The following is an 18,428-nucleotide window of genomic DNA, read 5'->3' as shown; positions in this document are numbered from 1 at the left end:
GTTTCTCTGATTATGACCACCACATCTTCAGCTCCACCTCGCCGTCATCACCATGTTCATTCCCATTGTCACCTGCTAGTCCATTATGCTACTTCACCATCCATACCATCACCAGCAACTTCACCTCCACTGCATAGCCAACAGTGTTGTCTCCACCACCACCACCAAAACCCTCAATTCTATGGAATCTCGGGCATTAAAATCTCTTACTACCAGTTCTTTCTTTACTACCACCAATAAGTTGAGAGTGTAGACATTTATAGACTTTTGCCTGGAGTTATATCCCATGCTGGATCCAGTACAACCCACTTCATGTTATGTTCCTGACAATGCTCTGCTCCTTATCCTATAACCGTTTCTATTGCTCAAATGTAGAAACCAAGTTCTGCAACAGTTCATGATTGTTTCCAAATAGATAGTTCTATAAGATTTGTGACATATATAAGGATTCAAAGCCAGACCTCCTCGTTCATGTGTGTGTGTGTGTGTGTGTGTGTGTGTGTGTGTGTGTGTGTGTGTAGGGGGTGTTGGACAAAGCTGGACAAAGAATAGTTGCAGGAATTGGTCCTCTCCTTCCACAATATGGGTCCTGGGGATTGATCTCAGGTGGTTGGTCTTGGCAGCAAGCACCTCTAAGCACCTAGTCATTTAGCTGCCTCTGAAGTGATTTCGCTGTTGTGGGCCTCATACGCTCTTCCATTCCCGTCTGGATAGGTTTTATTATTAGATCATGCTGTGCTAAGAATATCCCACTAAGGGTTAAAAATCATCATTTCTTTTCTTCTATAGCAACCCAGAAACTCTTAGAAATCTGTCTTCCATAGCTGCACATTTTTGTCATGTACACCATTGTGATTGCTGGCTTGAATTAAAAGAAGCATTTGAGAAAGTCACACACACACACACACACACACACACACACACACACACATGCTATAAATGAGTGAAGAATCTACTTCTCCCATCCACACATCATCATCTTGCTAGGCATGATGATGAAGGAGGAAATGTGGTCGGATTTTTATGTGTTTCTTTTTAAATTGATATTTTCCACGATGCCATCAAAAGCTGTAGGAACAGAGGGATGTTTATTTGGGTGAATCACCAGCTTTGCACAAATCCCAAGTGCTAATTGCATAATGGGTCTTTATAGAATGCCATAATATGGGTTCGGCTGGTTTCTCTGTTTTGGGTTTGAAAAATAGATTGTTTAATAAGCCATCAAAGCTATATGTTAGCCAAGTAAACAAAGGAGCAGATGTTGACTGCCGTCTTGTGCCTCGTAGACATAATTAAAGACAACGAGGCACTGGCGGGTTCATAGAATAGAGGACAAACACAGACAGAGACACGCACAATAGGATCATCGGAGTCCCTTTCTGGGCACCTGCTTTCTCTGTCTGAAATGCTGTATTGTATTTGCACCGTATTTCCGGTCCTGAAGAAACAGGGCAAAATCTTTTCTTTACTTATGTAAATCTACATTCACCGTACCCTCTGCTTTTCAGGAAGAGGTGTAGGGAAAGTCAGCCCTTCTCAACGAATCGGTCTCAATTTCATGACTGCTGACTGGCACATGAGGTCATGTGAAAAAAAAAGTAGTTTTTTCATCAGCATAAATGTTGACGAGGAACCAGTTAGCACCCAAATTTTGATATTTAACAAAGAGATTCAAGCCCTCGTTTTGAACGGGAGGCAGAGTGGAGCTCCCGCGTTAGTTTCTACATTTGATTCTTACGTGAGGAGCAGGCTTATTTCCTACGAGCTTTAAATAGATGTTTTCTTTTCTTCTAGTAACAGTACTTGGAAATTCAGTATTTCATCTACCCAAAAGCCACCTTTTTGGGTAGAATACTTAAAGTATTGCTTGAATTTTCTAAATACTCTTGTTTCTCCCTGCAAGCTCCTACTCAGTCTTACCCTTGTTTTGCGTTCTTAGTTTTACAATGGGGAGGGAAAACACAGGCACACAAAATAGAATTAAAAAAAGGCAGTCCAGAACAAAAACAAACCAAGAGACAAACAAAACCATAATGCTGCTCTCTGTGCATGCCGTGAAAGAATTCATAACTCCAAAGAACCCGTGCTACCATAACTTCTTTTTGTCATTAAAAGCAAAACAAACAACCTCCGGGCTTAAAAATCAGAGTGCTCTACGGCTTGCTTCATAGACGTTTCTTAGATCCAGCATTCCAGGCCCACATAAAAAAAACACTCCCACTTGTTCTAAACAAGGCAGAACTCCATTCTGGTGAGTAAATGAAATTGTAGTAATTCTTAAAAACATCCCCAAAGCCATTGTTTTAAAAGCATAGTAAGCTGTGTTGGCTTGCAGTGAATCAGTGGCCTTAGCCTTCAGTCAGCTCCTTTCCTGCCTCCAATGCAGGTTCTGGTGATGCAGGCAGAAGGGGATTCTAATGGGGTTGTGTCTCTTCATGCTAACAAAGTAGCATCAGACCATTTTCAGGATCAACCCTGGAGAGCCTAAGCATCAAATGAGAGGCAAGCAGGGCCAGGAAGCTCCTAGGAAGCTAACCCCTCCACCCTGGAGCTCCTAGGACCAGGAGCATCCCCCCCTTCCTTCATTCTGTGTGGAAGGGCAAAGCTGTCGACCCCCCCTCAGTGGATCTGATTCTCCCAGGCCTGTGCATGCACACAGCACTCAGGCTGCTGCACACACATGCACACACCGTCTCAGAGCTCTGAGGCAGTAAAGTACCAAGCTCTTTTGATTTATGAAGCAGCCTTCACAGCAGCAAGCTAAAAGCATGGCCAGCCAGGACCCCACTCCCCGAAATGCCTTTATGAACAGGACAAGGCCCTGCTCGTGAACAAAAGCAGCAGTGTGGCTTATAAATCATTAATACAGACGGAGTCAGGCAGGAACCATATTCCCTGCTTGCTGAAGAGCTTTGGTTCAAGGAGGGGTTTGGGGGGCTGGAATCGCTTTGCGGAAATGCACTCGATCACTGTCAGTGGGCGTGGCCTGGAAGCCTCGCACTTTTCTCTTTGAGACCTCTGTAAATACAAGCCTTGCTCAGTGTCCTGAAATACAAACCAGTGACCCTAATGAGTTAAGATGAAATCACATGGCTCAGGCCTGTAATCCCAGCACTCAGGAGGCCGAGGCAGGAGGAATGCTGTGAGTTTAAAGTTAGACTATCACATAGGGAGCTTGAGACCAGTCTGGGCTAAGGAGGCGGAGCTTCACAATGCTAACTAGTGTGAAACCAGAATCTGCTTGGAGGAGGAAGGATGCTCAGAACAACCCCATTTCTAAAGTCTTCTTTGAAAGCAAAGCCCAGGGGCATTGTGGTCTGTGGGACTGTTGGGACCAACAGCCTGGCATGGGCTTCTTAAATAAAGTTACACCAGAAGCCTCCATGGCAGGGTGAGGCAGGACAGGCAGCTCACTGCAGAGCAGTGTCTAGGTGTGGGGTCTGGAGGAAGAACACTCTGTGACTTTAAACATCAACTCTCCCACCTAAGGTTTTTGTTCTCTATGCTAAAGAACAAAAGAATAAAAAGAGAGGAGAAAAGGCAGCCAGGGAGGCAGGAAGAAACAAAACAGAAGAAAAGAAGGAAGAAAGAAAGGTAGATAGGCAGGTGAAGCCTGGGCTAGACTTGCACAACTATAATCGGAGCACTAGAAAAGCTGAGGCAGGAGGATTGCTATAAGTTGGACGCCAGGCTGTACTTCAAAGCAAGCCCCTGCCTTGCCAAGAAAATGATAATCAAATCTAGGAAGAAGAAGAAGTAAATATACTAACTCCCTGGAGGCCTGTATATAAGATTAAAAGAGATAATCCACGTAAATATGCTGAGTCATGTTCTTGCCACCCAGGACTCCATAAATGTTATTGATTATGTCACTATTTTAATTATGCCCTTGTCATCATGGTGCTGAGGATGGCAAAAATTCTCTGGTCCCCTCAATGGACTCTCAGTATCTCTTCCTGTTTACAGAAAGGGCTTCCTTTCCTAAACTGATCCAAAAAGAGAAAAGGGGGCGGGGGTGGGGTGGCAGGGCTGGATATAACAATCATAAAAACAAAGTGCGCAGGGGCGGGGGGGGGGGGGGGGGAGGAGGCGAGGGAATCCCGAGTTTGACACAGAGACCCCTAGTGGAAAGAACTGAAATTGCACCAACAGGCAAAGACTCCAATCCCTTTTAGCAGCTCCTGCTCGGACTCCTTGGAGAGGAAGGAAGGTGTTGAAATTGGGGGAAAAGAGAGAACGCGAAAGAGGAAAAACAAATGCATAGCTTTGTGCAGATTATCTGGATGAGTGAGCCTGTCAGCCCATTTAAGCAGAGGAGATAGATGGCGAAGCTAGCGCAGAGATGCCTTTGTTTCCAGAAACTCCAGGAGTGACCCAAATTGAGTCCCTTACCTTGCTCTTATGTACCCAGAATAAAAGGGACAAACAATCAGACAGCAGGAGCTCTTCTGTTTCTTGCAGGACTGAGAATGAACCTGTCAGCTTTAGCTATCCCTAGCTAGGGCGCTTACTCTGGTACCCAAGTCAGTGATGCAGGCACCCCAACCCCACCAAGGCTTGCCCTGATGCTCCCTCGTTCCCGCCTCCCTGTGTCTGAGCTCACTGTGTTGAAGCCTATTGGAATCCGCATCAGCATGTCCCGAGTCTCCAGCACTGGGGCACCACGACATTCTGTATAGACATAAATGAAGCTCCTGCAGTGTGATTCTGTCAGCTTTGGAGAGTAAATAACTTTGCTACTGACAGGAGCGGGATGATCGTTACTTTCCTTCTTCCTGCCATAGAGCATTAATTGAGCTATGTAGCCTTATCACAACCACCGCCAGCATCAGGAAAGACCCAAAAGAAGAGGAAAGCAGAAAACTGAGAAGGCAAGATAGATGAGAGACCCAGAGTGGCCCTCAATTGCTGGTACCTGTAACCTCAACAGGCGCCGGGTGCATAGGTATTCCCATTCAGGAGAACTACAAATAGAAGTGGGAAGCTTCTGGGAGCCCGTCCTCTGTTACCTTAAAACAATTCTCTATCTCTTAATGGCTACATTAGGATCTGTTTTTTGTTTTGTTTTGTTTTGTTTTGTTGCATATCTTGAGTATCTCCGGGCTATTTGCTGCATCTCAAGCCCTGAGTGGTAACCCACTTCACCTTATCAAGAACAATATAAAATGACTATTCTTGTCTCGATTTTTTCCTAAGAAGCAATTAAGGTCCAAATCAAGTTAAGTGACTGGCTCAATTCAGTCAGATCAGCTCATGAATAACAGAGTTGGGATTAAACCTCAGAACCTGTTCTACACAAGGGCAAGAGAGAGACCTGCTTTTTGCAGTCCATCTTTGGAGGGTTGGATACCCAGGCTTCTAAGGGAAAAACCAGTGTTTGCATGTCAATTGGAAACATGCTTTCCCTGTCTAAGATTCCATAATTGCTGCTCATTGTTCCTGAAGTATTCCAGGAGAGGGGCATCAGGAGAGAGCCCATATCCTCTCCGAAGAGCTGAGGGCTACCAAACAGCGGCTCAGAAAGCAGTTCTCCTGGAAGGAGTGCCATTTCCGCTATTTCCAATAAGAAAAAAATCCCCATTCTCCAGGTGAGTGCCAGGCAAACATCTGCCACCAAGGGAAAGAAAAGACTCATTAATCCAAAAGCCTCCTTGTATTTTACTCCCGAGTCCAGGGAAATCTGAGGCCCTTACATCCTAAAAGGTGTCTGTACTTGTTTCCATAGCCAGAGAAGAGAAAAAAAAACAGTTATTAAGTCTCTGAGCGCACACCCTGGCCTTCTGAGTGTACCACGTTCCCGATCTGCTTCCTCTTATGTGTGTACTGAAACAACATAGAGAAAAATATCAAACCGAGGTGCCAGTGTCTAGCCACCAGGGCCTTGGTGAGAGCTAAGGACTGTAGCAGCAGCCTTCGGACTCAGTCCACTGCCTTAGAAACCTCTGCACACTCTGATCATTAAGTAAAGGAAAGGATGTCTTTCCTTTACTGTCGGCTGCTGTCTGGGCAGAGGGATGGAGAGGTGGCATAAAGAGAGATGTAAGTTAATTATATAGCCTTTCTCTCTGCATAATGGACCAGAGGAAGCAAGGGAGGGAGGGAGGGATTGAGGGAGGGAGAGAGGGAGGGATGATGGAAGGAAGAAAGGAAGATGCAATTCTAACCCAGGTATGACAGAAGATTCCTAAAACGCGCTATGGACCAAGATGATGTGTGTTTAAATGCAGTACTGTGATGGTTAAGGATGCTAAGACTCTCCCAGAGACAGAGGCTCTAGGCTTTGCTTCCTGAGGGCCTCTGGCACCCCGTGGGGGTTCAATGAGCAGAGGGTAGTGGTAGCCAAGGCCTGCCATTTCAGCAATGAGGATAATTGAGGTCAGAGGAACCAAAGTTAAAGGCCAGCCTGGGCAACGTACTAAGACTTTGTTTCAGATTAAAATGTAGAAGGAGGCCCAGAGATAGATGAAGGTCAGTGGTAAAGCACTTACCTAACTTGTCAAGCCTGAGGTCTAACCTCAAGTGACACAATAAATGAGCACACACACACACACACACACACACACACACACACACACACCACAGGCACTCTATAAACCTGAAATTGGTGGGCAACTATGGGAGTGACTGTTGATTTCCATGGATACTGGAAAATGTATCACCACTGTAAGTAGGCAAGGGTACTTGCCCTCTTAAATGTAGGTTTATTTCAAAATTAGTAAAGATAATGTCATCTGCAGTAATGAACAGGTTGGTAAAAACCAGGAAAGGGCTGCCTATTTAAGCATACCTAAATATCTAAAGATGGGGAGAGAATGGACCATGCTTGTCTCATTCTCATCATATATGTTCCTTGACATGGTTACATAGTTGTCAATAGGAGCCTTGGTGCCTCTTGTTGAATATGATTACTTAGCAGTTTGATCAAAGCCCTGCCGTCCTTACTGTCCCTGTCTTGGGTCCACACCTCACAGGCACCAGGCTACAATTCTGGAATGATTTTCTTTCCATAGGTCACCTTTCCACCCTGTGCCTCATTTCAAAATGATGTGACAAGACAGACCCATACTCTGCCCTTAGAGACTGACGGCTCTGTGTATGACCTGTTTCCACTGCTTGATGCCTCTATGTGTCTAAGTGTGAGACTGCCACAGTGGCTGTCGTAGGTGAGAATAATTCCTTGTCTGCGTGTGTGTGTGTGTGTGTGTGTGTGTGTGTGTGTGTGTGTGATATGCTTGCTGCTACATGTACATATGTGCACATGAAGGTCAGAAGACAACCTGTTTCACTCCCCAGGCACTGCCCACATTTTCTTTGGAGTCAGGGGTCTTTCCCTGGCTTGGAACTGTCCTGGAAAGCTAACTTAGTTGGCTAGAATGACCCAAGGGTCCTCGCATCCCTGCCTTCACAGTGCCATAGTTTTCAGAATATGCCAACAAATGTCCTTGGTCCTCTCCTCCAGCAGGTGCTGGGTACTGAGCACAGGTCTTCACACTTGCACAGCCAGCACATGACCTCTTACACTGTCATCCCCCAACCCCACGATGTTCTTGCTTTTTTGTTATTCCTAGACTGAATTTTCTAACTTTTCCCAGGGCAGTATTCTTCACCTACAGTCAGAAGAACAGTCAATTCTCCAGAGACCTCCTGAGCCTCATCCTCTTCATCTCCTACTTTACACTCCCCTAATCTGAAGCTATTTTCAGGGTTCATCTCTATCCACATGCATTCTTTTTCTGGGGCCTCAGCCCCACAAAAGCATGGACACTGTGTAACATTCTGAAATAGCAACAACATTTGGAAACAATTTTCACAGAAACAAATGACTATACTTCAGCTGAGCATTAGACTCAAGTTGAGGGTGGTGGCTAGTCTGTCTCCTTGTTCTAAGATTCCGACACACATACACATCTATTGCTCTCTTTTCTGAAGAGCTTTCCTCAGTGTACACCAGCCCTGAGGCATTGTGGGTGAAATTTAGGAAAAAGCTGAAAGACCCCAGCCATCTCACTGCAAAGCTAAGAAGATGCTCTGGACACTGTCAAACACTTCTTAAATAAAAGAAATGAGGATCTGCAGCAGAGGAATCCAAAGGAGAGGCTCCCAGGCAATGGATGGAAATTGTCTTTTGCTTTTTCTCAGCCAACAACAAACAATCATTGCTGCAATAGCGTAGGAAGAACAGAGACAACTTCCCAAGCCATGCCAGGATTCTGCACATTTCCACCATGGTCGCTTCCTTAACCTTATGAAGGGCTTGGCCACTGAATTTGGGATTCTCGGGTAAGCCATTTCCTAATTGTTTCCAGCTGTAAGGACAGGACGTGACCACTGCCCATTTTCCCAACTTACTTGCACTCAGCTTGGTAAAAGAGCCAGGGCCCTTCTAAGCTATGGTGCCCAGGAGCTGACCCTATTTGACACAGACCCTTCCTTCCTCAATAGAACCAGAAAAGGCAAGTAACATCAGGGTGACAGCCACAGGCCAGCGCTCAGCCCTGCAGGACTCTCTCCAGCAGCACTGGAAACAGGAAACTTTATTGATGAATGGAACTTTCTATGTTTGTCTTAATTGAATTAAGCAGCACACCGGGACACCTCTCCATGTCCATTAAAGAAGTCTCCACAGATGGGACAATTATGTCCATGTCTGCCAGCCCTGCCTCTTTCTCAGGATGACACCCCATGCCCATCACCAGCCCCCTTAGGCACAGATGTGCCAACCTGATTTTGTTTACTATGCCGCAATGTCTTTCTCTTCCAGAAGACCATGATTTGCCTGATAAACTACACTGCTTTTTACTAGCCAGTATGAATAAACAAGCATTATGTTTTCTCTTGGGGCAGGGAGCTTGGTGAAATGAATCAGAAACCCCTAAAAAACAATTGTCTCCCCTCAGCACATCAGCTACCGGACAATCACTCAAGGGCCAGCTGTAAGGAAAACAGATGGTGTGTGAGCACTAATGACACAGGCTTTCTCCTTTCCCAGCTCAGGCAGAGCTGCTGGCTTGCACGTTCTCACACACAACCTACCACGAAATGGCAGACAGAGAGGGATGGCACAGAAGACTCCCGTCTGTGGACAGACAGATGCTTTATGGTTTCTGCAAATGAAGGTTGCTTTAAGTGCCTTCAACGAAGAGGCAATCTAGGTAACACTGCAGCCATCCAATTTCACTACACCTTTCTCTCCAGGGGGGTGAGGCAAAGAAATACCCCAGTCCAGTGAACACGGGGCCTCACCCTGTTCAGAATGGTGACACATACCTTCTTTCTTTCGTTAGAAAAGACCGGGGGTGGGGGGTGGGAGGGGGAACAGCAGGGTTCGTTAATCAAACAATTTATAGCAGACAATATCTGAAGACAGAGGCAGGCAGACGTCTCCTGGCAAACAGCTAGCCAAGCCTGCAAATGTGCTCATTCTAGCCACTTAGATCCCTTTAAACAATTCAGACATGAAGATAATCTATCCTAATTCTTTTCTGCATTATTGACACTATTGACTACCCCCAATCCACAGTACTATCTAATAAATCAGTATGGGATTAAGCCAAGAAGAAAAAATGTGATAAAGTGTCATTTGTCCCCTCCGTAAATCATTAGATGGAGACACGCAAGGAGAATTGAACTTTCCTACGCAGCCATAATGGTTATGCTTTACCTAATGTGTCCCAAATTTATAACCGTGGCTGGTGCATGGAGGCCAGCCCCTGCAACCCCACTACCATCCAACCTCTGTTAGAAAGCCCTTCTACCCCAGTGAGTTTCCACACTGAGCAGCACTTTCTAATTAAAGACAGAAAGGGCTGATGTGCGGGTTTCAGTTCAATTGCTTTCGATCTGAAGGTGTCCACCATGAGCAATGGCTTCATTTACCAGGAATTACCCTTTGTACAAACCACTTCACTATTTAAAACAAAGCTCATGCATCACTATTAGGTTGGGAAAAATGACCCATCTTTGGGTATTGACAGTGGTATGGGCTGCTTTAGAGGCCCCTTCCCCTCCCCTCTTTAATGTGGATTTTAAGTATTTGACTAGTTGTTAAATTTGGGCTGATTAAAAGGTTGGGAGTGAACAGGCTTTGACAGATGAGAAAGCTTCATGGAACAGAACCAGAGATAGTGAGGGTGGGTTAGGAAGAAGGAGCAGGAAGTTCGTATTTGCTACTGGCTTTCTTTATGAAGTCAGAACTCTGTAAAATACAGCTCTGGAGGTCTGGGGCTTGGCATGTGCATCAGAAAACAAAGCATAGTGTCTGTCCTGCCTGTGGTCTCAGTTTTCTGCCCCCAAGAAATGGGTGTCTGGTGTTTCTTCCCCTCTACTTAGGAGATTTTGTAGTGTGTTTATGTGTTGTGTCTGTGGTGTGCACCAGTGCTTGTAGTGTGTGTGTGCACTGTTTTCTATTAAGCAAACAAAATATATTTTCCTTTGATCTCACTGATAATAAGCTCCAAATTTGGAGCTGGAATTCAGAATTTTCCCTCAGAGCAAGAATGTGTAAATGAGTACCCAGTCAGGAATTCTGGAAGGATTTTACACTGGGAGTATAAATAAGCTGGAAGACTAGTTGTAGGAAGATGTCACCATCAAAGGAGCCAAAGAAAAGGGCCACTGTGAAGCTGAAGTATGTGCTTTGCCTGAGCAGCAAGAAAAAAGGCTGCCATTTCTTTAGCCCTTCACCCCTTCTATCTAGAAGTGGGCTACAGCAATAAACCCATGCTACATGCCGGCAGTGTTTAAGTGTGCATGTGTGTGTATATATATATACAGACATACATACATGGAAGTGATGACGTCATTGGCTGGATTACCTAGATGCCAAAAGGGCTACCAAGCTTTATCCCATATCACAGTTCCCAACTATTGTAATAGCTTGGATGTTAGGAAAGAGGGAGGAGTGGGGAGGAGGAGAAAGAAGAGGAGAGGGGGAGGAGGGAGAGGAAGAAGAGGAGACAGACGAGAGAAAAGGGGGGTGAGAAGAAATCATAAACTTCAACAAAATATCTACTTAAAGAGGAGTTACTAGAAAATGTAAATAAATGACACAATAAATCAAATAATGCAAATACCAAAGATGTCACTTCGCTGGTCTGAATAAATAATATATTTGTAGCAAAGGGTTTTTGCTGCTTTTCACTAGTATGTTCGGTGTCTGTTCCCAAGGCTGAGGCATACTAATTGATTTTTGTTTTTATGAGATGTCTTAAGGACAAATCTGAGAGAGTGTAGGAAGGAGGAGAGGATGCTGATACGCAGGCCAAAGAAAGCACTGAACCAAGTCATTTTCCTTGAGACCTGGATAGGAATTAGCTCCTGCATGAAACTTCATTCCAAGGTGCTTCAGTGAACACCAGTTGCCCCTAACACACGAGACCAGGCACGGTGATAAAAACACCATGAAAAATGTTTGAAAATAAGAAAGGAGGATTTTAATTATTTTCTTATATAACTGGTGATTAGGATGACAAAGATTTGTGAGGTATGTCATTTTCTACACACAAAATTAAATGCTTCCAATGAAGGTATTGTTAATCATAAGTGATTTGTCTACTTGATCCATATGCTTTGAAAGTTCCAACTAGGTCTCTGCTCATCAAATGGGGATCTGCAATACTAGCTATAGACTAATAGCAGAAAAGGCTGTGTAATCCCATACTGACAGATGACGTGCAGTATGCACTCGTATGTGCCCTGTGTGGATTAAAGGGACCGAATTCTCTCTAAATCAGCCAACTGTCTGAACTGCTAACTGAAAACAATAGCACAAGATCCTGACATTAAATCCAGGCATCAAAAGGCCAGAAGAGATGACTCCAAGGCACTAGTCTCTGATAGTGAGGGAGGCACTGGCTAAAAACCTTGATTATCACCAGAACAATCAAAAATAAATATCTGTCTTATACTTCCGTAAGGGACATACCTCTGTCACTCGTATGTGTTCTGACCCTGTGACCTGCTGTTTTGTTATAACCACTTTCTCGAAAGTATCAAGAAAAGAACACCGGAGAGCTTATTTCAAAGCCCATCCCCCATCACCTTCTTGGGGAGTGGTGCTGTTGATTTAGCTACCTTTAAATATTTGTCATGGCTGCCAGTGCTTCCTGAGTGAGGCTCCCTCTCCATAGCAGGTGCATTCTGTAGTGGGAACCTTGGACCTATATGCTACACCCTTCCTTTTCACAGCAAGAATGGCTTCTTGCTCAAAGTCACTGTCTTCCTCCCTAAGTTCTCCTTAAATGAACAAACCAGTTTAATGATGAAGTCGCAAATACAAATTAATTAAAACACATACGTACCGGAAACGCGGCAGGCATCAAGGAAACCCATAGCACTCATTCTACGCGTTAGATAACATCATTCCAATTGATTCACAAATAAAATGAAAGACATTAATATAGGATAAAAAAAGCTCAGGTTATTCTAATAATTTGATTCAGTCCAACTGAGGTTTAGCATCTGAAGCAATGTTTACTGGGATGTTCTCGTGGTGGAAAACGGATGGAAACACACAGGCACTTGACACACATTCACAGCTGAGGCAAAGAAATGGCAGAGCCTGGTGAATCACACATTATCAATACATTTCTAAGAGAAGGTTCCTGCTATGATTTACTAACCAGGAAACAAAATAAAACAAATACAAGCATAAACCAATTCATTCACACGATGCTTTTTAAAAGACTATTCTCAAAAAAAAAAAAAGAAAGAAAAGAAAAAGAAAAAGAAAAAGAAAAAAAGACTCGTCTCAGTAAATGTGTGCAAGAAACATTTTTCCTGGAGGCAACCAAGCTGATAACAAAATTACCCAAATGTTCAAACTAGAACCTCGGCATTTTATGAAGACATATATTCTTGAAGCACAGATTGGAGTGGGACACTTTGGAGGAAAGGGGGACCTCTCAATTCTGGCAAAGGAAGTTTGGTTAACACACACGTTAACCAAGCATATGGTTGAAGTGAATTCATAGAAAGGCAGGCAAAACCATTACCCCAGTGAGAACTTCACAGGACAGGACAGAGGCCCCTGGGAGTCAGGTCCTGGATTCTCAGCAGCAGACAAAACCCAGCTGATCTTGCCACCTCACAGCCACAGACCCCGCCCCGCCCCGTGACACAGCTGGCCTGCCTCCCTGCAGGGCAGTGCAAGGCAGTTTCCAAAGCCCAGGGGTAGTGCGTTAGGCAGATGCCTTTCTAGTAAGAGGCGAGGAGACCCAATGAAGTCTAGAGCAGATACACAGAGCAAGAACCGAATCCAAAAAAGTCACAGATGTGCACTGAGTGGGAATGTGGCCAACAGACATGCCTAGTGAGACCACTGGCCAGGGAAGGGACAGGCTCGGGGCGCAGAAACCAAGAGAAAGGCAAACAAAACCATGGCCAGTCAAAACAGCCTCTGACCACATCCACCCAATAGTGGGGAGTTTTAAAAATAATTTTTTTTTAAGGAGGGGATATCAAGCTCCAGAAATCCCAATGTTCTGATTCTTATGGAATGGATAGATGGATAGATAAGCACTCTCTCTCTCTCTCTCTCTCTCTCTCTCTCTCTCTCTCTCTCTCTCTCTCTCACACACACACACACACACACACACACACACACACACTTTGTTTCGATCATTCAAACAGCTGAATTAAAAGTATAAGCATCTGGATGTCTTCACAGAGCCCCAAAACTCTCTCAGCATGATGAGGATCTCCCCTCCCTTCCCCTCTGGGACTTCTGACATGAGAAAAGATGCACACAAGAAGAAAACATTTTTTCATTTTCAAATTCCCGGTCCCTTAGGTTGGAAATCAGCGTTCACAAAGTATTCAGACAGGTGAATTATAATAGCATCACGACTTCACTGAAAAACAGATCCCACCCAACCCCATCTCATCCCAATTCTTGAGCCCCCCAACCCAGGCCCCCCTAACGTTCAGTCGACTGAAGCGGTACCCAGTCTGGGTAAGCTGAGAAGAAGCTGCCACCACCACGGGGAAAGAGCGGCGCGTCTTACCTGCTGTAAGTACATAAAAGTCAAGGCACACGAGAGCTGGGGACACATGCCCACGTTGGGGAGTGCCACGCAGGTGGCCCCCGTCAGAGGATGCTGCATCGCGTTGGTGCCCGCTTCTGGGTGCCCGCAGAGCGAGAGCGGAGACGCTCACATACAATCTACAATCGCGTTGCCTTTTTTTTTTTTAAACCCTTTTGCTTGGTCGCTACAGCTTTTTTCCCCTCTTTTTAATTTTTGCTGATTATCTAACTCACACAGCAGTGGATGTCCCTCTTGCTCTCTCTCTTCCTCTTTCGTCTCTCTCTTTCTCCCTCCCCCCCCACCGCACCCCAAGAGAGTCCCTCCTCCCTGGCTCTCCTCGCTCTCCTCGCCCTCGGGTTTGCTAGTACCTAGCGTTCATCAGCCTTCAACTAAAGACTCTTGGAGAGGCAGGGAAGTAGTGTTGGTTCCCCCTCGGCTTATTGGGCCTGTTATTGGAGCGCTCACCCCACCCGCCACCCCTAAAGATGACAAGAATGGTCAAAGTCGCCTTCTATGAAAGACAGAGGGTTAAGATGCTCTGATAGAGATGCTAGAGAGGAAAGAGGGAGAGATGGAGTAGGGAGGGGGAGGAGGAGAAAGAAGGGGGAGAAGGAGAAAGAGGAAGAGGAGAGGGGAAAGGGGGAGTGGGAGGGAGGGAGAGAGAGAGAGAGAGAGAGAGAGAGAGAGAGAGAGAGAGAGAGAGAGAGAGAGAGAGAGATTTTGACTTACAGCTTCACTGTCGCTCACCCGCCTGGTGCTGATGCTGGGAGTATTTTCATTTGCCAAGGAGGTCCAGGGGCAGGGTTGTGCGTTTCTTTCTTTTTTAAAAAGGGACTCGCCAAAATTTAAATTTTGTCTGCTAAAATTCTTCGAGGGGAGGGAGAGGGAGAGCGAGCGTATGAGCGTCCCACATCTCCAGCAATCAAAGGAGCTGGACCATTAACAAGACTGCTCAGCTGGGACCCTGAGGAGTCCGGGAGATTTTCAGTCCGTGGTTTGTTTGCTTGACTCGTTGGCAAATAAACACATGAAAAGGGATTTCCCTTTTGTAAGAAGCTCGGGGGTGATGGACAAGCCAGGGTTTGGGGTGCTGAGGGGGGAGGGGGCAATAAAGAGGTCCCTGGGCCACCCGCGGTGTTCGGGATGCTGCTTTCCCCCCACCCCCCACCCCCAGCCTCTCCTGGGCAGCCCCAAGCCGGGGGCTAAACCAGAGAATCCACCGCAGCTGTTACACTAAAATGCCAACTCGAGGTGAATTCGAGGGGCCTCATTCCAGGCTAGAACCCCTTGGTCTTCTCAAATTATAAATGCAAGAGGTGGGCAAAAGTCCTTGTCTGGTAAGGGATTATTGTGTGTGAAGCAAAGAACAAATTGAAATGGTTTTATTTTATATTTTCCCCTCTTGCCTGGACTCGTTGGTCAAATTAACATTCTACTCTTGCAGGCGGATCTTCCCCCTCCCCTTTATCTTATGAAGTAATAATTATTCATTAGTAGATTTCGTTAGTCTTTATGCAATAAAAAAGGATGTGATCTGTGAATTAAGAGAAAATATGAAGACTCTAACTCGTCCTTGATTCGCACAAGGGGGAAAATCCTGGAAATAGTAAAATCATGATCAGGAAGAGTTGCAATATTTTATACAGATTTATTTTGAGCTAGAGATTGGGTTTCTTTTTCATTCTCAGAGCAAGGCTTCGCTAGAACCTGGGCTGTTTGGTTCTCTCAAAGAATCCCAGTGAGGGTCGGTGCCAACCATGCAGGGCAGAGCCACTCCTGGGGAAGATGGGTAATGATTCTTTCAAGAGGGGACACTGAGGCAGGGCCCTCTGACTGGCCACTCCAAACACCATTCCCATGGGCGCTCCCCACACTCCCAGTCAGATGAAAAACGCAATTCCTTTAGCACGCTAATCAAATGCTTTCTGATGGAAAGGGAAGGACTGATCCTACTGTGAGGGGTTGTTCTTCTGAAAAGGTATCAAGAATGATAATGTCTCCACTGGGTCCCAACCTAACTGAGTGCTTATTACCACCTTCCACCTCGCAAACCCACTCCTCAGACTACTTTGTTGGGGCTCCTGTATCCGGTCAACTCAACAGCCACTCAGCAGCCTGTTTAACCCTTTGTGAGCCCTCGGCAGGGCTGGGAGAGCAAGGGCTAATGACTGCTGGGGCTGGGTGGGGGCAAGAGGGCTGCCAGAGATTGTTCTGAGAAGGAAAAAGGGTTGCTGCCTGTTGTCTCAGAAATCAGTGGCATTTGTCACACAGGCTCTGACTCAGGCAAACCTCCAGGACCTCGTTCCTTACCTTCCATCTCTGTACTTAGTTTTATTTCATAATTCCGTGAACCAATGATAAAGAATGAAAGGCCAGGCAGAGAGCTCTTGGCTTTCCAGTCTCTCTTGCCTCTTTCTTTTGCTTCAAACATTTTTTTTTTTTGAAATGCAAAGATTTTCTTTTTCAATCAGACACTGGAAAAACTACAGTCTTCCAAGAACAAGATAGAAATTTCTCTCCAGCTCATTTTCATAAGTAATGAGATAAGTAAAACCTGGCACTTTAATAAGACCTTATCTGAATGGTTTAATGAAAAACAAATACATCTTGCAAGGAGCTGTGAACAGTGCTCACCTGCACGAAGAAGCCTCTTTCCTTCCAATATGAAAGCTCCCAGTGGGGACTGAGTTTCTACAAACCCATTGTGAAGTAATGACTCATTCTTCCGCTTAGACTTCCGGCTTAGAACCAGTCACACTGGGAATCCATCAATGAAGGCTCCCAGCCCTTCTAAATCAAGTGAAAATTATTTGGAAGCAGATTCCCCACTCTGGACCAACTAGCTTAAGTCCTCTTTTCCCGGGCGCTTTGTCCATGAGAAGACATTTGGACAGAAGAATGACTTTTTTTTTCTCCTGTGGGTAACTGCAGTGTCGAGCACAAAAGGACCCCAAATCAAAAGGCGTCTATTTTTTCTGTGACTATTTTTGATATCGTGATGACAAAATTGGGTGAGGGTTTCAAGGTGGCATCCAGGGATGCTGAACCTGAACTCCATCTCAGTGACATAAAAAGGAAATTCCATGTCACTTACTCCTGGATGACTCTTTCTGTGTGAGCTAATGGGGGACAAGAGAGAAGACAATGTGATTATTTCTTTCTATGAAGACTCCCAGGCACTGGAGTTGATGTGAGTGCACGTGTTGTCTGTGCATTCAGAGGCTGCCCTGCTGCCTTTTGACTACAAGGACCCTTAATTGAATGCCTACAGATGCCCTGTAGGAGGCCAGAAGGCTTAAGAAAAAAATCAACACTATGAAACAACAACAACATCTTCACACCGAACTTCATTTGAGAGCAACTGCCCAAGCTCATATTTAACTGGAACAATTGTATTCACAACATTTTGTTTTCCTTTCTCTTCTAAATTTGTTAGTGAGTTAAGAGAATGAAAGAAGTCCTTTATAACTCCTTTCTTTTCTTATAGTTTCCTCAAACTGTCAACACAGTAAATGTACCTTAAAGGATTCTTTGCGTGAGAGTTTCCATGTATCAGAGTGAAAAAGACTATGGTAAGACCAAAGGAAGGACATTTGGATAAGTAATTCCAATCCCTGTCTTAGCTCAGTGACTGTATCAACATAAAGCTTCCCCAAATTTGGTTCCCATGTTCAAATTTAAATAAAGGTGACTGCATAGGCTCAGTCTTAAGTCAAGTGAGAATAAAGGAAACCCCTTTAGAGAACTTGATTATTCTTCCTCTCTGTCCTGAGCATCACTTTGATTGACTGCCTTGCAACACTTGAATGCAATTTAGTTAGTATTAACCTCACTCCATGGAGCTGCCCCACTCCCTGGAGCTGGATTGGCCCAGGGGGGGACAAACAAAGATCCCTCACATCATAGAGCTTATCTTCAAGCGTGTGTGTTGGGGGGGGGGCGGGGGGGGCAGAAATAAGCAAGAAAGATGAGAAGCAAGTAGTCCATGTACCACAACAGAAACGAGATTGGGTGCTGTGGGAAACAAGCAAGAGGCCAGTGAGGTGAGGGGATGCTGGCTGGAGGGCGTGGGGAGCCTGCAGTCAACACTAGCCAGCTATGTAAAATGCAATGCCAGCTTCCAGAGAGCCCCCCCCCCACCCCTCTTTCCTGCTCTTTGTCATCTGATTCCAAGGTGCAGGGTTATCTAATAGATGGATTTTGGAGTGCTCTGGAGTCCATCCACCAAACAGCAATGGGAAGTTGCTACTTCTAATGCTGCAAAACTGGAGAGATTTTCCCCTCCATCCTTGATTACTGGACATGCAGGCTTTAATGCACTGCCTGGTAACATAAGACATACTCAGAAAATACTTTGCAGGATGAACAAATGGTTAAGTGTGTGGATGGATGGATGGATGGATG

At 45.2% G+C, this 18,428-nt stretch overlaps 1 protein-coding gene across 2 annotated transcripts in view; it reads right to left on the bottom strand.

Moving 5' to 3' along the window:
• Positions 1 to 14,102, bottom strand: part of Rbfox1 (RNA binding fox-1 homolog 1) — a 368,464-nt gene extending 354,362 nt beyond the window's left edge. For both annotated transcript variants that reach the window (XM_052195049.1, XM_052195050.1), the window contains exon 1: positions 14,004 to 14,102. In XM_052195049.1, the coding sequence (XP_052051009.1) occupies positions 14,004 to 14,102 (99 nt within the window). The remainder of the gene's footprint in view (positions 1 to 14,003) is intronic.
• Between the last annotated feature and the right edge of the window lie 4,326 nt (positions 14,103 to 18,428).

Source organism: Apodemus sylvaticus, chromosome 10, assembly GCF_947179515.1.
Source record: "Apodemus sylvaticus chromosome 10, mApoSyl1.1, whole genome shotgun sequence".
Classification (NCBI taxonomy): domain Eukaryota; kingdom Metazoa; phylum Chordata; class Mammalia; order Rodentia; family Muridae; genus Apodemus; species Apodemus sylvaticus.
The sequence above is the reverse complement of the archived record's forward strand: the minus strand, read 5'-3'. Positions and strand labels throughout refer to the sequence as shown.